The sequence below is a fragment of the Anguilla anguilla genome, chromosome 10 (genome assembly GCF_013347855.1).
Source record: "Anguilla anguilla isolate fAngAng1 chromosome 10, fAngAng1.pri, whole genome shotgun sequence".
Classification (NCBI taxonomy): domain Eukaryota; kingdom Metazoa; phylum Chordata; class Actinopteri; order Anguilliformes; family Anguillidae; genus Anguilla; species Anguilla anguilla.
The window spans coordinates 41,080,018-41,102,586 of record NC_049210.1 but is presented as its reverse complement, the minus strand read 5'-3'; the positions used below and the strand labels follow the sequence as shown (position 1 = coordinate 41,102,586).

The 22,569-nt window shown below is 44.5% G+C and overlaps 3 protein-coding genes across 6 annotated transcripts in view; all 3 read left to right on the top strand.

Moving 5' to 3' along the window:
- Positions 1-8,976, top strand: part of pip5k1bb (phosphatidylinositol-4-phosphate 5-kinase, type I, beta b) — a 42,310-nt gene extending 33,334 nt beyond the window's left edge. Inside the window, exons 10-15 of the mRNA XM_035379738.1 lie at positions 512-560; positions 689-773; positions 1,870-2,022; positions 3,965-4,097; positions 5,437-5,554; positions 7,103-8,976. Of these exons, the coding sequence (XP_035235629.1) occupies positions 512-560; positions 689-773; positions 1,870-2,022; positions 3,965-4,097; positions 5,437-5,554; positions 7,103-7,105 (541 nt within the window). The 3' untranslated portion in view covers positions 7,106-8,976. The remainder of the gene's footprint in view (positions 1-511; positions 561-688; positions 774-1,869; positions 2,023-3,964; positions 4,098-5,436; positions 5,555-7,102) is intronic.
- Positions 8,977-9,899: 923 nt separating this feature from the next.
- fxn (frataxin) lies at positions 9,900-17,953 on the top strand. 2 transcript variants are annotated; one of them, XM_035436165.1, is made up of 6 exons: positions 9,900-10,078; positions 10,386-10,481; positions 10,704-10,792; positions 11,538-11,658; positions 16,390-16,487; positions 17,065-17,953. In XM_035436165.1, the coding sequence occupies exons 2-6, from the start codon at positions 10,410-10,412 to the stop codon at positions 17,201-17,203; spliced, it is 519 nt and encodes a 172-aa protein (XP_035292056.1). In that variant the 5' UTR covers positions 9,900-10,078; positions 10,386-10,409; the 3' UTR covers positions 17,204-17,953. The 2 variants fall into 2 exon arrangements, with proteins under 2 accessions (XP_035292056.1, XP_035292055.1); XM_035436164.1 differs by lacking the exon at positions 10,386-10,481 and having other exon boundaries at positions 9,903-10,078.
- A 974-nt stretch (positions 17,954-18,927) lies between these two features.
- Positions 18,928-22,569, top strand: part of LOC118237445 (tight junction protein ZO-2-like) — an 87,999-nt gene continuing 84,357 nt past the window's right edge. The window contains exons 1-2 of one of the 3 annotated variants that reach the window (XM_035436158.1): positions 18,942-19,041; positions 21,910-22,093. The gene's annotated coding sequence lies outside the window, so the exon portion shown is untranslated. Of the gene's footprint in view, positions 19,042-21,909; positions 22,094-22,569 lie in introns of all 3 variants that reach the window. The other 2 variants (XM_035436162.1, XM_035436156.1) reach the window with 2 other exon arrangements.

The window sequence follows — 22,569 nt, the reverse complement described above, 5'->3', positions numbered from 1 at the left end:
CTTATCGGGAGTATTTGAGCTCTTAAAAGGTTTTTTTTTTTTTTTCAAATCTAATCTCTGGGTGAAATTTTGCACTGAAGTTAGGAAGTTTTGTTTCATGCATGGAGTCATCACTGCCCGGGTTAAATTTCAGGATTTTGTTGTTGTGAAATCAGAGACCTAGACTTGAGAAGCTTGTTGCAGCGATGCATTCAGTCTAGGTCTGGGGTCTTAACGTCCCGTCCTGGAGGGACTGGCTCTGCTGGTTTCTGCGATTGCCTTTCAGCCAATGCTCGATTTAGGCCTCAGAAACAGGGTGTGCAGAGTCTTCAGCCATGAAACAATGACCTAAATTAAGAACTTGAGTGCAGGAATGCATCAAAAGTCACCAAAACATCCCTGGCCCTCTGGGACTAGGGCTGCCTACCACAGATCTGGACCATAGACAACAGTGGGGCCAGAATAGGCCGATTGGCCTCTTAACATAATTATGCTTTCATAATTACGCCAAACAAATCTTTTGCCTTTTAAGGTTCATGAAGAAGTTGGAACACTCCTGGAAAGCGCTCGTATACGATGGCGTAAGTTATTATTGACTTTTTCGATCTCCTCCAAATATTATGAAATTTAGACAGTATTTTATAGCGAGAAAACATTTTGCTTGACTGTCATATCGAATTGAAAACGGCGTTTAATGTTTGTGTTTCAGGACTCTGTGTCCGTCCACCGGCCTGGTTTCTATGCCAACAGATTCCTGAAATTCATGAGCACAAGGGTGTTTCGGAAGATTCAGAGTAAGACCCTCCGCTGGTTTACTGACTCAATAAAAGCAAAATGTTTCTGTCCCTCGTGATGATAATTCAAGCAACGACGTGACGAAGGATGTGGTCAGTCAATATTTTAACCAGTTTTTAAAAAATGATGACCCACATCCCTCAACCCGCAGACTGAATTGTAATATGTTAATGGAAAAATGAGGACCCACAAGTTTTTCTCATAAAATATAGGTCAATGTGTGGCCTAGTATTTGGTCGAGATTTATTACGGGGTTAAGCCTTGGTATTAAAATGGCGGCCTGGGAGTTCTTTTAAAGGTTGTTTGGGAGGGCTACCGTAGTTTCCGTCAGTGATGAGGGAAACATTATTCTGTAATGGGGGGTGGGTGGGTGGGTGGGTGGGTGGGGGGGGGGGGGGCAGGGTCCTGTGTACGAATGTCTCCCGCTACACTTTGCTCTGATCCCACGGAGATGAAGTTACTGTACCTGGGGGGCATCGTTAGACACGTAATGTTTTGTACGTCCCTGGCTCATTTTCAGTTCCCTTAGCCCTCAAGCATGCATTTCAGATACAGAGAGTTCACCTCTCTCTCTCTCTCAATCTGAAATTCAAATTCAAAGTGCTTTATCGCCATGGTTACATTTGCATTTGTATTGGCAAAGCACAGCAAGGAACATGTGAAACATCAGGTGACAAAGAATAATAACAGAATAATGCAATAATATATATACATATTCATGTACATACATGCACATAAACACGAACATATTGCATATTAACAATAATAACCGTCAAGATAACAACAGTGCGTTGGTTCTAAGCGCATGTGTGTGTGTGTGCCTGTATGTATGCATGCCTGTCACTGTCTCTCTCTCTTCCTTTGTTATTTCAAAGCAATTCAGAAAATTCTCATCCTTTCATGTTTTCTCTAGTTCTCAGTCAATTTTCGATTTCAGTTTCTTCTGAAACCTGCGTGACAGACTTTTAGCTGGGTTTATCGAAACGACAAATATTCACAAATTTCCTTTCTACTTTCTCACTTTCTGTCTTTCTTTCGATCTCTCTCTCTCTCTCTTTCTCTCTCTCTCTCTCTCTCTCTCTCTCTGTTGGACAGCAATCCGGTTCTCTCCGTCCCGGAGGACCCGTAACTCCATCCCAGCGCTGAAGTTTTCCTCGCAGGAGATCCTGTCTCAGACCGAGGACCGGAACGACGACAGGAAGGACCGCCTCGCGGGAGCCCGGAGCCTGGCCAGCCTGGATGGACGAGGTAAACCCTGACTACATTTCCCATGGTGCACCGCTGCTTTCCCCACACAGAATACAGGACTGCTCTAATTCTGTCGCCTGAGCAGTCCAGGAGTTCCATTGTGTCTGTTTATTTTTTGTGTATTTTATAATAATGGATTGGCTAAAGTATCCACACACCGTGCTTCTAATTTTGTGGTGGATTGAAAGGAAACAAGTGAAACCTACAAATGTGTTTATACAAATAATAGCTACCTTCTCTGCAAAAAAAAAAAAGATTCACATTATTAGCTCTTTCTGTGTGTGTGTATGCACGCGCATGTGTGTGTATTTGCATGCGTGTGTGTGCGTGTGTATTTGTGCTTGGGGGTGCACAGCATTTGCATGGGCGAGTGCACGGGTGGATTTGCGTGTGTGTATTCAGCAGGGCCGCTGGCAGTATCTGAACAGGGTGTGGCCGAAGGGTGAATAGGGTGAGATGAGGAGAGGACTGAAGGAGAAGGCTTTTCAGTGTGTGTTCATATTTACACCATTTAGCAAAACAGGACCGATACCGCTGAATGCTGTGCTCGTGTGTGTGTGTGTGTGTGTGTGTGCTCGTGTGTGTGTGTGTGTGTGTGTGTGAGAGAGAGACTTATTGATGTGCCCTAAAGCTATGGAGAAATTCGGTAAAAGGTGCCTCGGCGTCTGCACTGCACTACGTTTAAATCCAAAAACAGGAAGCGTCCAATTCGCTGCCCACACCGGAAGTGACTGTGCGTGCACCACCACCCGTGCGCTTAGCGAAGCACCAGAACTCAACTTCTCTCGAATTCTGTGGTGGGAAAATTTCTCAGTCGGGCCGACTGCAGTTCGTTAGCTTGTGTCATTCCACGTCGCACGGTGTCCTGGTTCTGGTAGCCTGCTCTACAGCTTCACAGTATGTGTTTATTAAATATGGATATATGTATACACTCACACAACCCGAGGCATAGCTAGGATAAATATTTAATTCTGATTGATGTTGACTAAGTTTGTATATCATGTATTTATGTATGTATGTGTGTGTGTGTGTGTGTGTATACATATATACATATTTAATAAATACATACTGCAAGAATATAACAAAGTTGTGTGCTTTTCATTCGGAAAAATTATTCATTGTTAGTTTTCTGGGAAGTTTGGAAAGACAGTCGCATTAGCTTATTGCGCAAAGGATTCTGGGAGATGTCTGAACCCTGGCAGAATGTTCCGCTCCGCGCGGCCTCGCGCGGCTTCCCTCAGACCCGCCGCGGTGCCCGGCGCGGTGCCCGGGCTCTCGTGGCAAAGCGTCGGCAGGGATTGCCTCGCCCTCTAATACCCGTCGGCAAACTGCAGCAATTTGGCTGTCGGACGTGCCGTTGCCGGGGGGGGGGGGGACGGGAACGTGGCAGAAATCTGCGATTCGGGAATGCTTTTTCAGACTCCCTGAGTGAGTGACTGATTTATCTGAGCTGATAATTAAAATGCAATGGAATCTCACATGTGCCTGAGGACATTTTTGAAAAAAAGGATCAGAGATCCCGGACGTGAGTGTTTCCTGAAGGCGGGCTCATGACAGTGCAGATTGGAGGGCTGTTGACTTGTCGTCCTGCAGTGTGTGAGCGAGATTGTACTCACACAGCTGGTTTCCGGCCCCTTCCATGTGGATCTGCGGTGTTTAAAAATGACAGTTGAGAGAAGCTCACAGACCATAGATGATAAAGTACGAAGGCAAGTCAGGTGGCAGTGTGGGGTAACTTTTAAGGAACTTGGGCTTGTAACTCAGAGGCTGCCGGTTCAAATCCCAGGTGGAGCCCTCTTACCCTTCAGCAACATGCTTAACCTGGACTCCTTCAGTAGAAATCCAGCTGTATGAATAGATGGTGTTTGAAATAAAGGAACTTGCCGGTTGTTTACCTGTAAATCTCAGGTGAGTGATGGCCATTTTGTTTTACCTGTGACAGCATTCGGCTCACACCTGCGGCCCGACCTGGTCCTGCCCGCTTCACCCTTACGCGAGGCCGCTTCCATGGCAACCACAATCTCCACTTCCTCCCTGTTTACCAATGACCAGTACCTGGAGCCGTACTCTGACAGGTAACACTGACACCTGGCCACTCCTATAAGCACTCACTGCAAATTCATCAAGTGACACCTGGCCACTCCCGTAAGCCCTGTCGATTCGTTCATCAGGTGACCCCGCCCACCTGTTGCATGCACCTGTGAAACATACCTGGTTGTCATGGTAACACTCTCTGCTATTCCACCTACAGTTAAGCCACAATATTTCCATTGACATTACATACCCCCTAACAGTCATATACACGCTTTTCCAGTTTATATATTTGATTTCATAAAGGAAGGCCCGAAGGCCTGGAGCAGGTTCACACTTGCCCCCCCCCCCCTTCCCCCACATACCTGTGCTGAAAGGTGACCCCTGTGGTCACACCTTAAACCCACTCCTGCCTCCAGCGCTACACCCTGTCTTTATCTTGGATTGTCTGCACTGACAGGCTCGCTAAATATTTAAGCAGGGGCCCACAATTCCTTTGTCCTGCGTATAATGACCAGGAGAGGGGGGCGGGGGGTTGCACACTGAGTCCCCTAGGCAGGGCGTGGAGGCGTGTGACCAAAACAATGCAGGCAGGGGCTCCCCGTCACCACAATGACAAAACTACACACACCAATGCGTTCTGTTACAGACCACCTTCCAGATCAGTGCATCTGTGAAGCACAACTTAGATAGCAGCAGTGAGGGTTGGTTTCCAGGTGGTGGGGGGTTGTGAACCGCACAAAAGCAGAGATACACTTCCTGTTACCTCAATTTACCCAGCAGGCCTTTTCTTGAGAGAGAGCTGGCCAGAATGTCTGCAGGGAAATGTGCTGCATTTTGGTTTGCACATCAGCCAGTCGCAATACAAAAAACAAAGACAAAGTAATACATATAAGCGGAATTTATTACAAATTATTTATTTATTTATTTATTATTCTTCTAATGTAAGTCTTTTGTGAAAACTGACTGTGACCAATTGTGCATTATGAGTACATTATTACATATGTAAAAATATGGCTACATGCCATTAGATAAGCAGTTACAATGAACTTCCTTACAGTCCCAAACTTGGGCATTTGAAGCAACCCGCTTATATAATTCTCACTTGTGTTATTTTTTAATGGCTCAAACCTTTGAGGTTAAACTACACTTCCTGTAAACTTCTTTCTCAGGCCTGCTGATTTCCTGCCCATCTCATGCCTAATGGCTGTCATATGACTAAATAAGGTCATATTCATACCTGAAGGTAGATCTGGTGTTTCCTCTCCCCTCCCCTCTCTCAATTTCTCTATGTCCATCTCTCCATTTTCTCTCTCTCTCTCTCTCTATCAACATCTCTCTCCCTCGTCACCCCCCCCCCCCCCCCTTCTCTCTCTCTCTCAGAGTTCATTTAGGCTCCAGTTCCACTTTCACCCTGGAGGACAGCGCCATCTGCCTGACGTCTGAGCAAAGCACGCTGGATATGGACAGAGACGACGACTCCGTGCTGGACGTCTACTTGGTACGCCTTCCGCCCCGCCGGTAGTCTCTGTCCCAGACACGCTCTCTCGCCCTCTCACTCTCACTCTCTCCAGTCAGTTTGTCGGATCGATTTCCCGTAATCTGATTGGCTGTGGTCAGTCTTGTGTTACAGGCCACACGGTTGACTTGGCTGCTTACAGTTGTGAGGTCCCACCCGTTCCAGCCATTTTTTTAGAATGTGTGACATACTCAGGGTCTTTTTAATTTCACCACCACCACCCTGCCCCCTTGCCATTGCTGTACATTCTCCAGCTGTGTGCTTCATACTTTAAGGAAACTTTAAAGAAGTCAAACTGTTTTTTTTTATATTCTGAGAAAAACATTTTTAGGAAGTGTCACTTCTAAACAAATGGAGAACTGTGTTTTTTTTTCCTTTTGCATGTCTGAGTGTGTGCACATGAGTGCGTGTTTGCCTGGGAGGCAGACAGAATTCCATAAGCATTTTCCACCTCTGTTTGATATTTTATTGAGTTCTGTATTCTCCCCTCATTATTTATTTACCTTTCTCTCAGGAGCTGGCCCGTAAGTGTGTTTATGTGCTTGTGGGCTGTCTCAATATCACTCACACCTTCGTCCCTCTGTGATATCACACTCTTCACACTCCTCCCTCTCCTATCTCTCTCCCTCTGTCTCCCTTTCACTATCTTTCTTTCTCTCTGTCTCCCTTTCACACACTCTCTCTCCCTCTCTTTCGCTGTCTTCCTTTAGTACTCTCCCTCTCTCTCTGTCTCCCTTTAGTACTCTCTCTCTCTCTCTGTCTCCCTTTAGTACTCTCCCTCTCTCTCTGTCTCCCTTTCGTACTCTCCCTCTCTATCTCTCTCCCATTTTCTCTCTCTCTGCTCACGTTTGAGTAAAAGGTGTCTTTCCCGGTGTGCTCCGGGCTTGGTACGGTGTGTTCTGGAATGCGCTGCGGCCCTGCTCAGTGTTCTGTGGCTCGCACGCCCTCCCCGTGTCCTTCCACACGCGTGCTCCGCTCGTCCTGACGGGGAGCCGGGGTGCTGACTTTGGTCGGCGCTAACACCGTGCGGATTTCCTTGTAGGCTCCAAACCGTGTGCATTGGGCACATTGGGCCTCATTCCCGAAACATGCGTACGATCACATTTAATTGTAAACTGTGTTTAGGAACGTTTCCAAGAACATCTTGGTATTTTTTTCTCATCTGTATTTGTTAATGGCTGTTTCCTTTTGATAATCACATGAACTGGATTGCGTCTAAAATTTACAAGCGGTCAGCATTTATCATCTCATAAACCTGGGATACGCACAAAAACAAAGGTCTGCACATGTGTCATGAATCCTGTACTGGTTTTTTGTAGGAACATTTTTTAAGAACAAATGTTAGAATAATTTAAGAAGAGATTTGTGAATGAGGCCCATTCACTCCACATTGCTACAGCCCCTGTACATTCTACATCATTACGTACCTGCATCATTCTGATGGCATGCCACCCTATGAATTAATATTCAGATTTTGTGTTCAGTACTGTGACATCATCACTGACACTGGTCTCCTCTGCTGTGTTCCAGTAAAAGGGGCGGGGCAATACATCAGCATCTTCTCCACCAGCACTCTCCTGTCAATCATCCGACAATCACCGCGCTACACCGGACGAGCGGAGGATCGCTTTTACGCAGTCGCGGGTGCCAGCCTTCGACCTCGGACCTTCGACCTCTGACCTCCAAACTTGTCTGACTGTCAGGAGCGTTCCTCCCTCGCCGTCCTCCGCCCCCTGCTGCGATCTTCTGTTGCCAATTCGCTCATGGTCGAGCTGAATGCAAACCTCAGATCTGAATAAGAGCTCCAGTCTCTCCAAAGGAAGTCACAGCACAGCTACGTGCCATTTCATGGTGTCCTTACGCTTGCTGGTACATAGTGCTGCTTCTCAAGAGCATGGCAGCTGGAGGCTGTAGCTTTTTTTTGTTGAATTTTACCTGTTATTTACATTTAAGAAGCATATATATATATATATATATATATATATATACATATATCAATAGATACAAATATAGAATATATATTTCTTTGACTGAATGTTCTCTGTCCTTCCTGCTGACCAGAACAGATTCCTGCAATCCAAAGTTATCGCACCTGGCTTTGTCATGGCTTGCATTTAAAAAGAAGAATTACAAATGTTTACAGCGATCGCTTTTTTGTTTTTAGCTATGCCGAAGTTATGCGCCATTCCGTTGGTCCAGATCTGCTCTGAATGATGGTGCACACGGACGTCGAAATTTCAGGTCACCCTAGTCACTCCTAAGCCACCTGGGACAGGAGCTATGGCACAATTAACAAAATGGCGGAGTGGTGGCTTTGGGGAGCGAGGCTTGGACAGGCGTGTTTGTGCCCTGTATGGACACCTTAAACACGCCGCCTCTTTTCCGTAGCAGCCAGAAAAGGCAAAGAAACTTCTTCAAAAATCACGATCAACCCTGCTTCGCCTGATCCTCATTGCCTTTGCAATCAGATGTGAACATTATACATTAAACACTACCCTCTGGTGGCAGATTTTGAGTACAGCAGGCATGGGAAAGAGAAAGACTATACTCGTGGTCCAAAAATTGGCACTTCTTATGAGCGTATCAAATAATAAATGTATGTGATAAATATGTACGGTCATACTCTGACTCAGGTGAGTTTTCCAGACCTAAATATGTTTTGATTGGTGAATATGCACATTTTTTTACTTACACACATAGCCTACTGTATGTTATGTGCTATGTGTGTAGGTATGTGGATGGAATCACAAATAGAGAAAGTTGAACAGTGATGTTCAGATGCACATAGGAAATGTTTTTGAGGATGAATGAGTTGATCTCAGGATACCCTTCATACACAATAACGTGTATTTCACAGTGGAATGTTGCAAAGTGTTGGGCAGTCCAGTGTTTTTGGACACCACGCAGAAGCTAGCCAATGATTCCATACAATATCGACATATCTTAACTTCATGATTGCACCTTTTGCTGGTTTTTGAGACCATAATTTATTGAATCATTGATAAACACACGGTTTGCTGAAGAATATTTTAATCTCTGAATGTAAAAAAAAGTTGTATTTATAGAAAAAATGCTACTGTATGTAAAATAGTAAAAAAACACATGCTGAATGTTGGTGGTCTCAGTTCTTTATGTGAGGTATTACAATGCTTCCTGATTTTTTTCTTTTCTTTTTTCAAGAAATCATTGTCAGACGTACTTTGTCACCAGAATTGGGTAATCTACTCTGAAAGCGTACAAACTTGTACAAACTACAAATTACTTCACACTGAAAGTAGTTGAACTACAGCCAAGTTACCCTAAAGAGGAATGTAGCTTGCAGCACTGCAATAACTCAAAGAATGTAGTTCACACCACTTTCTAAAAAAATTATCAATAAAAAAGATCATGTTCCCCAGACATGACACACGTGTGAGCAAAGCCTTCTTTTTCCACACAAGGAAAACCAGCATTGCATGATGGTTGCCAGTTGACTGAGGAGTGGATTGCTTCTCACCAATCTGGATTACAGGGAAAAGAGAAAGAGGAGGTGGTATTTGATCAAAGGGGTTTGGAAAAAATCTTTTTGAGCAAAAAGTGCTCGGTACTTCCTGCAGTCAATCACTCCACAAAATGACAAAAAAAGTAATTAAGTACTACATTTTAAGCTACACAAATTTGAATGTTATTGAACGACCAGCAAACTTCTGCTAAATGTGATGAAACTACTAGTTAACTACATGTAATTAAACCACTCCCCAACACTGCTTACCATGAATGCTTCAACCGTGTGCAGTTTAATATGCTTACATTACACAGCTGAGTAGAAAGACGTACATCAATCATAATCCTGTTGAATAGATCCATCCATCCATCCATCCATCCATTATCTATACCTGCTTATCCTGAGCAGGGTCGCGGGGGGTGCTGGAGCCAATCCCAGCGTGCATTGGGTGAGAAGCAGGAATACACCCTGGACAGGTTGCCAGTCCATTCTCTTGAATAGATCTGGTGATAATATTAGTAAAGAATCTTTGAACACACCAGACAGGTCAACTGAGCTCCACATTCCTAACACTGAAAATTCTCTCACCAAGTCACTGAACCCAAAACAATCCTGCAAAAAAAAACAATAAATGCATCTTGTGAACATTCCAGTTAAGGATATGATCAAGTTCAAGGTCTGTGCTGTAATAAGCAACCGATAGGTAGCCTCGCGAGCCAGTCTCTTCTTTCACTTTGTTCAACCGATAAGCAACCCACGTCAGGAAAACGTGTTGTTCGCACTCCAGCACACTAGATGGCGGTAAAGACCCATACGTCTAGAAGAAACTGCGTAAACACCCACCCAAGAGGAAGTCCATTGCGCACTACAAACTTCAGTGCAGGTCTGTGATACGAACGAACATGTCAAGGTTGACAACTAAGGGAAAATGCATTTATCATTTTCTTCGTAACCTGAGACTTACACGGAAATGTGAAGCTATTCATGCCAGCTCTACGACGGGCAGGTTTAAATCGCATGACGTAAGTATACGAAAATATCAAAGCATTTAGCTTGCTTTCCGGATAAGTGAAATGGCATCGTGAGCTAACATATCTAGGAGGCTAACCAACTGTTACCTAATGTTATCCTGAATGAAAATGCATTAATCGTGGCTGGATAATTAGTGAACTAGTCTCATGAAGATGCTATTGTACCAGTCAGTCGTGAGCTACAGTTCTCGTAGTACAGCATTTCGTAGAAAATGTATATTTCTGAGCTGTGTGACGTAGCATATTACTAGCATAACAAATGCCATGCCTGTTTTCTATCTGCGTAACATTAACCTAGAACCACATGGGGGCCTGGAAGTAAATGTCCACCGTTTCTTCACGAAATGGACAGTCAAAATCAGTATCCTCACCCAGAATCCTGGAACAGCTTAAGGTAAAGCTGTGTATTTGTAGAATACTTAGATAACGATTAGGTGGACACTACACGCCGAGTACACACACTTCCCAGGGGATGGGCTATAACAGGCAGTTGACAGCGTGTTATTAAGGCATTGCAAACCAGCGGTGTCCGTAGCGTTTCCTTCTAGTGGAAGGCTTGACGCATTCAACCTAACGTTATTTCGCTATGTTTATTTGTAATACCCCATGTTCTCAGTTGCTCTACACAGGACAAGAGGTGCAGTCACTACGAAGAAATCTCCACGTTACAACTGCTACACTTGCTGAACAAGTATCCCAGAAGAGGTGATGTATGCGATGTTTTCGTCTATTGGAAATTATTCAGAACAATCGTGTTTAACGTTGTAGTTCCGTTTGTAGTCGAGTCATTCCAACCATGCTTTGGACAATGTTTGTTAGCATACTGCTTCCCTACCAACCTCCAATTCATTTAGCGGTCATTTAGCGAGCTGCGTTGCATATTAGCACGACATAACTTGTCTTGCAAATGGTGATGTAGACTATTAGGAGAGTCAAGCTTGAGAAATGAACCTAAGCTTGATTACCAACTACAGAATATCGTAAAGGTTTCTGGTTGGTCTTAGTGATGAGTAAAGAGCCTTATAGCCATCGAGTTTATAATAATAAGACGATAATTGGGTGAAAATTATAAGGTTCTACACATATTGCTGTGGACTAACCAGATGATCAACTCCGTATTACTAATATAGTACCAGAAAGCCCATTTACCTACCAAAGCAACCTGTCGGAACACAGAAGGAACAAGAGTTCTAGTTTGGCGAATATCTATGCCAGTCTCCTGTAGTTAAAGAAAGTGGAAAACTGAAGGAAAGCGAGTCAATCCTCTGGTTAGTCTATAGTACCAGTATCTGTGCAGGATCTTACTAATGTTAGAGCAAACTCAGTTGTCTTGGGGTTAATAAAAGCACGGTTTAGTCTGAGGTGTATCGCAGCTGGTCTCTGTCCGGTATCTTGATCTTGGCCCCTGCTTCACTTCAGTGCCACTGACCTCATGTCATTAATTTGACAGTGAGATGTCAGAGGCAGTCTACGAGAAACTAGTCGATGAAACGCTGGAAGCACTGGCAGACTATTTTGAGGATCTGATGGATCTGTCCCGTACGCCTTCAGACTATGACGTGACCTATTCTGTAAGTAAATGTCCTTTTTGATGTTGCTTATAATGAGCACAACCACTATTTGGTTACATGTCCACTAGGGGCCGCTGTTGACCTAGTGTAGATCCTGATCACATGTACAGTGTAGCCACCTTGCTATTTCACCTTCGAAGGGTTCTAGACAGAATTGGCCTTTACAACAGATAATTTATTATCTCAATGACTTTCAGATTTTACTATAACTAAACAGGGCAGGATTGTAAGCAAATGTTATATCATTCCCGTGCATGTTTCATGCAACACTGGGCAGCTGCAGCAGGAAAATAAATATTATTATTAATTATTAGAAATTAGAAATTGAATACAGGAATTGAGTAATTTCAAGAGCTTTTTTCTGAAAGCAGGATTAAATAGTTAGAGAACATGTCTCAGAATAATGTTAAATAAATCAAGTGTATTTAGTCACTTACTTCATGAACAGTGAAAACATATCACAGCTGCCTTCAGCAGATGACAATTAATGCATTACTTTTTTAACAGGTGTGTGTATGCTTGTCGTTGGAAACTTTGGTTCCAAGCCTCGTGGAGGTCTGAGAAAATAATCGGGGTCAATGCAATTCATCAGTGACACGCTCCGGGTTGTAAACACCTGATCAATAGGGCGCTGTCATTGGTTGGCAGAGGGGGGGGGATACTCTATGTGTTTGTTAAAATGCATCGATTAAATATTGCCAGTGTATCACATGCTTATGGTACATTTAAAAAGAAAGAAAAAGTGTATGTTTAAACCAATGAACTGAAATTCGATGAATATAATAATTATAACAGTGCTTAGAAAAGCCTAATAGCCTAAGTGATATAATTGTAATAATCGTAAGTATCATTAACTTTATTTTATTTCAAAATGGCCCTTTCTCTGGAAGCACTGGTAGCTTTTTTGTCATTGGTGAGGGAAGGAAATGTTCGTAAAAAGTGAAAACTTAACTGAAGTTTAGCCTGCTTCTGGTAGTTTTTTTTTTTTTTTGCTTCTGTTCTTCTTGAATGCTCCGGTTCTGACCACACTGCCGATCAGTGAATACACGCATCGTGGAGCGCACTACCACTGCGGCAGTGGCGAGAGCCATTTTTACGCCTTTCAGATTAAAACAAAGGCAGGAAAGAGAGAACGCGTAAATAAGTAAATACATGAGTTAGCGCGTGTAGCCGGTCCAAGCTGTGACCGAGCGGAATGTTCTCCGAGATCGATTACAGCGTGGCGGCCAACGGCTTTTTTCCGAGGTCAGGTTTTTAACATTCATTTCATCCCCATTTCGGCATCGATTTCCGTCCCAATTCTGTGCTGGTAATTAGGGCCGCCCAGCTGACGGCGGACCCAGACCCCAGCATCCGCATGCCGTGGATCTTCCCCCCCCCCCCCCCCCCCCCCCAATAACTGACCCCTAATTCCGGTGTTAATTATTAAACGCGAGTTTCGGCAAACGGGACCCAAAAATAGCTATTAGTTTTCTGGATCGCTAAAGTGGGTTGCGCACCCCCAACTAACTCTGAAAGAGACTCCCAAGCAAGTTCAACAGACATCAGCTGTCAGTCACTGGCATAGAGCACAACAAAATGGAACTAGTTTGCAAGGAAAATTAGGTTTTCCTCACCAGTGTGTCGGTGAAGTAGCATAGCGGTGGGTAAATGCAATCAAACCTGCACGAGGGGCAGTTGAGCTCGCCGAGGCTTATTTTTGTTCCCCTTTCACGCTCAGAGTTGCAAGCGAGCGGCGTGGGCGTGAAAGCGGAGGCAATTGGCGTACGCCCCGCCCACGTCCGTCTCCGGCGGGCCCCGCTTCTCTCCAAAACCGCCTGACAGGGCTGCAGAAGATGAGCACAGCTCCCACAAGGTCACCGCGCTTCCCGGGACATTGAAGCGGAGTCGCGCGGGAGCCCTGTGACGCGTCCCGCACGCCCGGTGCCAGATCCGAACGCGCCGTCGGCCATACCAATGAGCCGAGCACCACGGCTTGGCACTTTCAGCGGACTCCGCGTGCATATCAAGCGAGCGGAGATGATGAATCGGTCAGATGTCTGAGATACAGTGGGGGGGTGGGGGGGGGGGGGGGGGGGGGATGTGCGTAAGTCCCAGCGCCCCAGCCGGTGACATTTCCATCACCGTCGCAGGCTGCGTGATGGACAGCGTTCACCTCAGACTGCGGGCCGCTCACAGCCAGCGCAGAACCGCACGGCTCGGGGCCGGAGGCAGAATGATTGACGGCTGCCCTCAGGATGACGGACGGCCCGACCGGTCTCCGCCTCGTCAACGACGGTCTCGGTGCTCTACAGCACGGCTGCCCAACCCTCTTCCTGGCGGTCTGCCGTCCTGCAGGTTGTCTCTTCCTTTGGCGGCCATCTTTGGCGGCCATCTTGCTCCTCCTCTCGGGCTTAGAGGAGTGGTAACCAACCGTGTTCCTGGCGATCCACCGTCCTGTAGGTTTTTCATTTCAACCCTAATTTGGCACACCTAACTCTACTAATTAGCAGCTCAACGAGATCTCTAGCTGTTGAATGAGGTGTGTTTTTTTAGGGTTGGAGTGAAACCCTACAGGACGGTAGGTCTCCAGGAACAGGGTTGGTTACCACTGCCTTAGAGCAAAGAGTCTTGAGTGCAGCAGACTCAAGTGTCACAAGAGAGGGTGAAAGAAAAAGCCTTTGGGACCATCAGGCCCAAGCTGATTGGTGGGCAGGTTATTCACACTGTCAGCTTTGTGTCCAGTCACCAGTCAGATTAGTGTCATGTGGTTGACTGGACAGTGGCATGGGGATTCTGTTTGAGCTTTGGGGGGGGGCGGGGAGGGTTTGGTTCTGGCTTTGAGATTTCCTCTGGGATGAAGGGGCCGGTGAGATCCATAACGGTAGCGGCAGACGGGACTCTCAGCCAGTGGCCCGGGGAGAGGGGGGCATGATTAATGGCGCTGCGGTTTTTTAAAAATCGCTCAGCGGGACAGGTGCTGTCCAGGTTGGAAGATGCTCCCGGCTCAGCAGATGACCTTTCCTCCTGCCTGCCCACTGGCAGAGAGATTCACCTGATACAGGCTGATATATGAAATACGTTTATGAGAAAGTAACCATAATTGAGATGTAATTAATTAGCATTTTTCAATCATTGAAAATTCTTTAAAATTTTGATCCCAGAAAGTATGATTCGCTGAAATAGTTATAAACCATCATCTGGACTCAAAACCATTTCAACAGGACAACTGAAAACTGAATATTTGAGCAGAGCTGCTTAATTTTTGTTTGGATTTAAGAGGTGTAATTTTTATGTCATTATCCTTATTGCTCCTCCTGCAGAATTGTCCTCAAGCATCATGTTGTTTTTGTACTTGTTCGCAACTGTTTGGAACATTATCCCGTAGACCTGACCTCAGATGGGGCGGCGGCGTCTAAGATCAGGGCTACGGGACGCGTAACAGATACCATGGCCTGGCAGTGAGGCACTGCGGTTGATGAACTGCAGTTGGACCCCAAATTCTTTCAGGTTGAAGTCCCAGGTGGAGAGGAGGACTGCTGTGCCATTTTAGTGAGGTACCTGAAGTTCGCTAAGGATACCCAGCTCTGCACATAGATGCTTTATGACAGCAGCTAACTAAGCTAAGCCGCCCTGTTTAAGTGCATGCCATTAAAAATGTGCTGTTATGCAATCGCGTGGCGATGTTTGTCTCTGAACCACTTATGCAGCTGGTTTTGTTTATTTGTGCATTTATTTTTAGCTGAGCAATTTGTCAAGGGGCACAGCAAGTGGTGACCCAGCTGGGAGTTGAACCCGTGACCCTTCGTTTACAAAGGTCCCCTTCGCCGAACAGATTGTGCACAGCGGTTCAGTCCTGGTGTTTTTTTTCTTTTCTTTTCTTTTTTTAATCTAATCCGCTTTAACGGGGAAGTGGATGGTAATTAATGGTTTAATGGCTCCGTTCGCAGGGTGGAGGGACGGCCATGGGAGATGAGGGAAGTTGGAAATGTAAATCGCGCGTGGGGGGGGGGGAACAAAAGAGAAATGAATTTAGCGGGAGTTACTGGAAGCACAGTTTTCAGGTTATTTATCGTTGAGGGAAACCGAAACAGATTCAAGGGGCCGAACGTTCTCCCCGCCCAAAAAGCCGAGCAGGCGGCGTGCTCTGCGTAGCTCCCCTCCAGCTCGGGCCCAGACCCCAGGGACGGCCCCGTCGCGCTGTTAACGTTGTTACGCAGAATAAAATCAGAAATTATGGGCTGGGAGGGGCAACCGCTAGGCTAACCTAAACTCCTCTTCAGGTAGTGAGCCCGTGTCGTTGCGCACGCCGTAGCGATCATTTATTCAGATATAAGAGTGAGAATATTTTTTTTTGCTACAGCAGTAGAGTGGATATTATCGGTTTGCTTTTTAAAAGGTTTCATCAATTGAACTTGAGTCCTCGCAGTATCTGGTATTGGGGTGTTTGTGAGCAATGCTGCGCAATAATGAGAAGATTGTTACATTTTTTTAAACATGCTTTCTACTGTTTATGAGCAGATGTAAATTATGAGGTAGAACAGGAGCTGAGTGAGCTTCTATGCTCTATACTTATTCAAGATACAAGGAGAAAAAAACAACAACAAAAAAGATGATTATTTTTTATCATTTTGACTGTTATTGGATGGGATGTTTGGAATCTCGTTCTTGTGTTACCCGCCCAGCACTGTAAATGGCTCATCGTGTGTGTGTGTGTGTGTGTGTGTGTGTGTGTCTCTTCCCTTTCGGCAGAGCGGAGTGCTGACGGTGAAAGTGGGCGGAGACCATGGCACTTACGTCATCAACAAACAGACGCCAAACCGGCAGATTTGGCTCTCCTCCCCTACGAGGTATGTGGAGGGTGTCCCGCCCACTGAATGGATGGATGAATGGAATTTTATTTTTAAATGAGGGCCTCATCTGAAGTAGCGTCCTCTCACCCTTCGTTTCTCAATTCATCAATCCGATGTCAGTTCCGATTGACTTGGCCACGTTTCCGCCATATCGAGTTCACCTGTCCTTGCTCTGTACATCAGGTGAAAGAAGGAAGATCGTGAGCTGGGATGTCAACCTAACATCCTGATGGGCTGCAGCATCTGCTGGTTTTTGGTGTGTGTGCATGCACCGGAGTGCTTCATTTAAGTAATAAGAGTCCATGCATCTTGTTTTTAGTTTTTTTTTAATTGGATGCTCACTGAAAGGAAGTCACAAAAACCTACAGATGCTCTGGCCCTCCAGGACTGCAGTTTGAGACCCCTGATCTTATGTTTTTGGACAGTGCTCACGTCTGCATCAATTTTACGTCAAACCGTTTCGACTCTGCCTTATTTCTGAATTATTTGCTTGTTATTCATTTCTATAGTACAGCAAATGTAAGTTTTCTTTAGCCAGTTTAAAGGCTCACCTGACCCTGTTTTCTTCCTGCAGTGGGCCAAAGCGCTACGACTGGACGGGCGAACGTTGGATATACTCACACGACGGCAACTGCCTCCACGAGCTGCTCTCTCGGGAGTTCTCCGCCATTTTTAACTCCGACATGGACCTGTCAAACTTGATTCATTCCTAATTGGAAGGACGCAGAAATATTCTTTTTTTTTGCATTGTTATTCTTCCATATAAATATGAGCTCGCTGACGATGTCAGTGAATGGTAAGCCATTTAAAAACGATGTGAAAGCTGAGCAGTCAGTTTCTGTAAGTGTTTTAACAGCTGTATGAGTACTACGGCTGAAGCAAGCTAAAAGATTAATGTCCCGTGGCTAATTAACGTATGTAATCGATCCAGATACCAACAATATTACACGGACCATTAGGTTCTTCATTCAGCGGAGTCTCGTGATGCTTTATGTACAAAATAAAGGCGTTAATCATTTTGTGGTGTAGGGTTTCCGATTACGTTTTCAGTCATTGTTGACTTGTAACAATGGGGGGTGTATTCATCGTATGTTTCAAAAAGTATCCAATTAAGCTGCAGTAAAAAAGCAGTGATTTACAACTTGTGTTGCACCAAGAATGCTCATATTTGTTGATTTGCAGGACGTGGTGTTTTCGATGCTTTTCTAGGTTTAACCAATGGAGCCAGTGCCACCGTATTTATCTCGGTTCTTCAGACAGCGTGCGCCATATTAACACAAAATTCACAACTCCACAGATTAATTGCAAATATATTTTATTTCCTAAGTTTATCCTGGTTTCATCCTCGGTGTGTGTTTTACATGCATTTTAAATGTAGCAAATTGTTATTTTCGGTTTTATTTAAACTTTTATGAATGGCTTTGTGGTGGAAATATTGAAATATAAAATCATTCATGAAACTATGCCCTTCTTGTCAAACCCTTGTACATACTTGAAATAAAAATAAAAACCATAGTCCAAAAACCCCGTGATTTACATTTAATGTGGGTGAGCATAACCGTTATTTACGACATGGCTTGCAGGTCACTGCAATAATGAGCTCTTTAATCACATTTTCCAGTGTGATGCGTGTTTTATTGCGCACATTAGTCTGTTCATTAGTCCTAATGACAAGACAACGTTAACGGCCTTGGAGGCTTTCAGTTCACACAGGTTCCGTTAAACTGGAACATATTAGCCAACGGCTAACTTCCATACACGGTGTAGGTAACTGTAGGCTACTAAATACGAAAAATGCGTGGTAATGTCATGGAGTGGTCCAAGCGCTTGATTGTAGACTATTCTTATATCTTAGCACTCATGCCCACTGGTACAGTATACTGAAATGAAATTAAACCACTTTTTCAAGAATGAGTTTAGTTTCTATGGGAACGTGTGGACTTGACACTGGATAGGCTACCACCAACAACACCCTGCTTGCTTACCTTACCTTTAAGCCAAGCAACAGGATATTATTGTGGAACTCTGAAAAGAGGAACATTATTGAAGCCGGTGGAACCGGCTTTTCTTCGATTTTGGCCAAACAGGGTCAATGATACCCTATGCGAAGATACTGAAAGTAATTGAAGTGGAACATTACTAATCATTAGACATCAGGGTATTTTCATTGCATAGTCTTGAACAAGCAATTGCGCCTAGCCAAACCCATTCGAAGGCTAATTTAAAAAAAAGAATCGGCAGCAATATTTTTAGGTTATTTCAAACAGTTGCCTTCGTTGCTGTGAGGAAAATTATATGGCTATGCCATTCAATTCTTTGAAAATTTGCAGACTAAACACTCTGACCTGCCGGAAAAAATAATCCCACGGCTGCGCGGTCACGAGCAATAGGACACCTGTGCTCACCTGTTGATTCAGAGACACGCCCATATACCTGATACAGGAAATTTGGCAGTGTCGAAAATCTGGTTTCACTCCGGTCTCCTTGGTTTGGGATTGTAAGGAGACTTTTTCATCATAGGGGAATAGGTAACCTACGCAAAAACTCAACGGTAAGTTAACTTGTTTGCGCGTTCGTCGGGGGTCGGAACGTTAACGGCATATCCGGATTTGTGTTTGTTTTTGATGTGTTGCTTAGATCAGCCATGCCAAACGGATCAAGGGAGCAAGTTCAACAAACTACATTTTCGATGATTTTAAAAGTTGTTGATATTTAGAATGTAATTATGCTACACCTGTCTGCAGATAAGATTAAACTCCTAATTCGGGAAAGTAGGAAATCGCCAGCATATTCACCATCTAGCCATAGATGTTTTGCGGTCACTGGGCATCCGGTTATTCATCGTTTTTGTTTCTCAGTGACTTGCTATTGACTTGCTAATCCTTCTAGGAATACGCGCACGGAATTTTTGTGGGGCTAAGCTTTGAAGTCACTTATCCAGAAAAACAAATAAACGCAATTGAGGTCTTCTAACAGGTTCCCAGTTTCTAAAAGGCTCCCAGCTTCAAAAGATATCTTGTGGATTAAAATAGAACGCATTTCACCTAAAAGATACTGTGAATGGCGGTTTTTTTAGCCTACTGTAGCACATGGAGGGAAAACAAAGTACTCGAAAAATATAAGCCTACTACAGATAGGAAACAAATATTATTAATACACGCTATAATTATAACCAGGCTGTTATTATCTTACCAAATAAAAATGAGCATATTTCCCAGCACGGAATACCAAACGGCGGTCGTGGTCTTGCGGATGGGGTTGAGGGGAATGAGGGCCCCGTATTGACAGACGGATACGCGGCTGTATGAGGTAACATATTTAGGGCGGCATTCCTTTCACTTTCGAAATGGCGTAAATTACAAATTTAACGCACAGTATTAATTTGTAGGGCTCGAGTATGTCTCGTGTTATCATTTGCACAATCGTCTCCACAATCCAACAACGTTGATCATCACTGATGACATCAGGGGGTATACTACGAAGGACGCTTAACACACCGAGGGGGTTATTTTCCTTAGCTGGCTTCACAAAACCTAACAACCGCAGTCAGGCTTAACCGGTATCACGAAGCTGGTTATCAACTTCCTAAGTGAACACTGGCTTTGTTAATGAAGCTCTGTACGTGGCTGTGTATGCAAAAATGACAATAAAGCCGTAGTCTACATCATGGACCGTACACGAGCACGCCAAGGACTGATATGGACGGACAGGAAGAACATAAAACAGTCATGTCAAAAATTATGTTGCCGCCAACAAAGCCAAAATTTGCTAATAGCGTACATTTGTTAGTTAATATACTTTATTTACTTTACCCTATCACTGCTAAAGAATAGATATACGCTCTCACATACAGGTTATTTCTAATGTGATAACCTAACCCTTACGATTGATACATTATATTAAAAATATTTCCTGAAGCAATCACACCACAGTGTATAAAAAACTGAGTAATCGTGGGACTTAAGACATTGTTCCATAATTAATGGGAAGTAGATATGGACGCGTAGGGTTCGATAAACTCGCATATGTGTTGTACTCCCACCGTTGATGATAATGTATATATTTTTAGTCCTATAGTATATCCACAGAGAATGCCAGAGGATTAATTCGATCTTTAAATAACCTCCGCCCTGAGAAAACACCCCCGAGTTCTACGTGACACTACAGGAATGGGGACGCCCTTCTCCAAGTTGATTGGTCAAAGGGCGGTGCTTTTAAATGTTTCAATCTGATAACCAGAACATCACCTGCCCCGGACGAGGTTACCTGTGCAGTGTAAATTACCATGGCAATATATACCCCGAGGTTACCTCTGGTATGGTCGTGGACCTGCATTCAAATACAATACACCGATCGCACTGTGAAAATATTGTATCTGAATGTTGATAAACCTGTGGGTAGAAATTATAATTATAATTATTTGGCTAACAAGCTTGTTTTGTCCTCGCTTGTTTGCATTTGTTGGAGCAGTCGTGCATTGTTTTAGCCTCATTGTGTCTTCCCCCTAATGAGGTTAGCGGATATCTGTATCTATAATTCAGTTGAACAGGTCCTGTACTTTTTGTATTGTGACAAATGAAGCTGGTTTCATTTATTGGCAGGAGTCCAAAATAAAACCACAGGCAAACCGCTTTCACTAGGCTACACGAGGCCTGCAGATGGGACCGTCAGTTGGTCGTCTGAAGCGCACGAAAGCCGCTCTAATTGAGCGAATGTCTATGTTACACCGACTGTAAGCGCAGTATTGGGAGCTGTTCTTTGATTAGAAGTAGCAGTAATGAGCGAGGTCTGTGTCAATCAGTGTGCCATCAATTCAGCAGCCATTTGATCCTCGTATTTGGCTTTGTTTTCTTATAGTTATAGAGTCAAGGACAAATTGTTCAAGGGAATGTCTTTAACCTGTGTTGTTTCTAAAACCATGGCCTGAAAAGCACTGTGATCTCCAGACCAGTTGGGAAGTGCTCTGTGGTAACTTGCTGGTAAATGTCGCTATACAAAAACAGAGAAATTGATCGATTGGTTTTCTGATTCCAGCCCCAGGTTTTAACGCGTGAACGCTAGTCAGCGCAGATTTATGCACTCAATCCGAGAGGTTCCACAGGGTGTAACGGGGGGTTGGCCTGCACACGTAACAAAAGATATGATTTCCCCTCGCAGGTAAAGACCAAGGTCTCAGGCGAAAATGAACTAATCGCACTTTATTGCTTCACTGCCGGGCGACGTCACGTTCTGTAGGGGACGTTCACGTGCTGAACTCGTCTGTGCCAAACCCGCTACAAGCGCGGAAAGGAGATCGTGCTGCAGTCCCGTCTCGTCGTCCAGGTTGTTGTTACTGATTGATGGTGATCGAGCACCCAGCAGGGGGCACACACACCTATTGATGAGCTCTCGTTTTTTTTCTCTCTCTCTCTGCAACAAGGAGTCCAGCACAGGCCTATTTATAGAACAAGGTCTCCCCAGAAGCGTTTCTGCTTTTGGTCGGAGCATTGGAGAGAGCAGCACAGACCCGGAGGTTGTGAGAGAGACTCTGGCATCTTGACTTATCTTTGTGGGGATGATGGAGGCCGTGTTTACTGTTGACATATCGATCTCGTCGCGATAAGGTAAACAAAGCGGCACTGTCATCCCAGAAAGCACACAGACGGTGGATTACGAAGCCGTTCTTTTCAGATAACATCGCTTGCTGAGGAAAGAAACGTTTACACCGCTTTTCAGAATGCAGCGAATGCACTGTCAAAATGAAAAGCCATTAATCTGTGCAGTTCCTCACGAACGGAGTAATTTGTCTTAATTTCTGCACCCACATAGCATATCTGAGCCTAGCTGTCACCTGCGAGACAAAACCATTTTAATCTTGGAAAAAGGACAGCCTGGCTTTCTGTTTTCGCCTTTAAACGGAACGCAACCTCAATCTTTTGAAATGAAGATGTATTGTGAGAGACAAAAGAATGCCCCTGACTTCCTGCTTTTGTTAAATATCTAAAACGGAACTTGTTCAGCCCGTTTAAAAAGGTCTGCCCTTGTTACTGGCCTGCTTTAATTGGAGACGCACGCATGCGCAGATGTACATCCTGCTTGA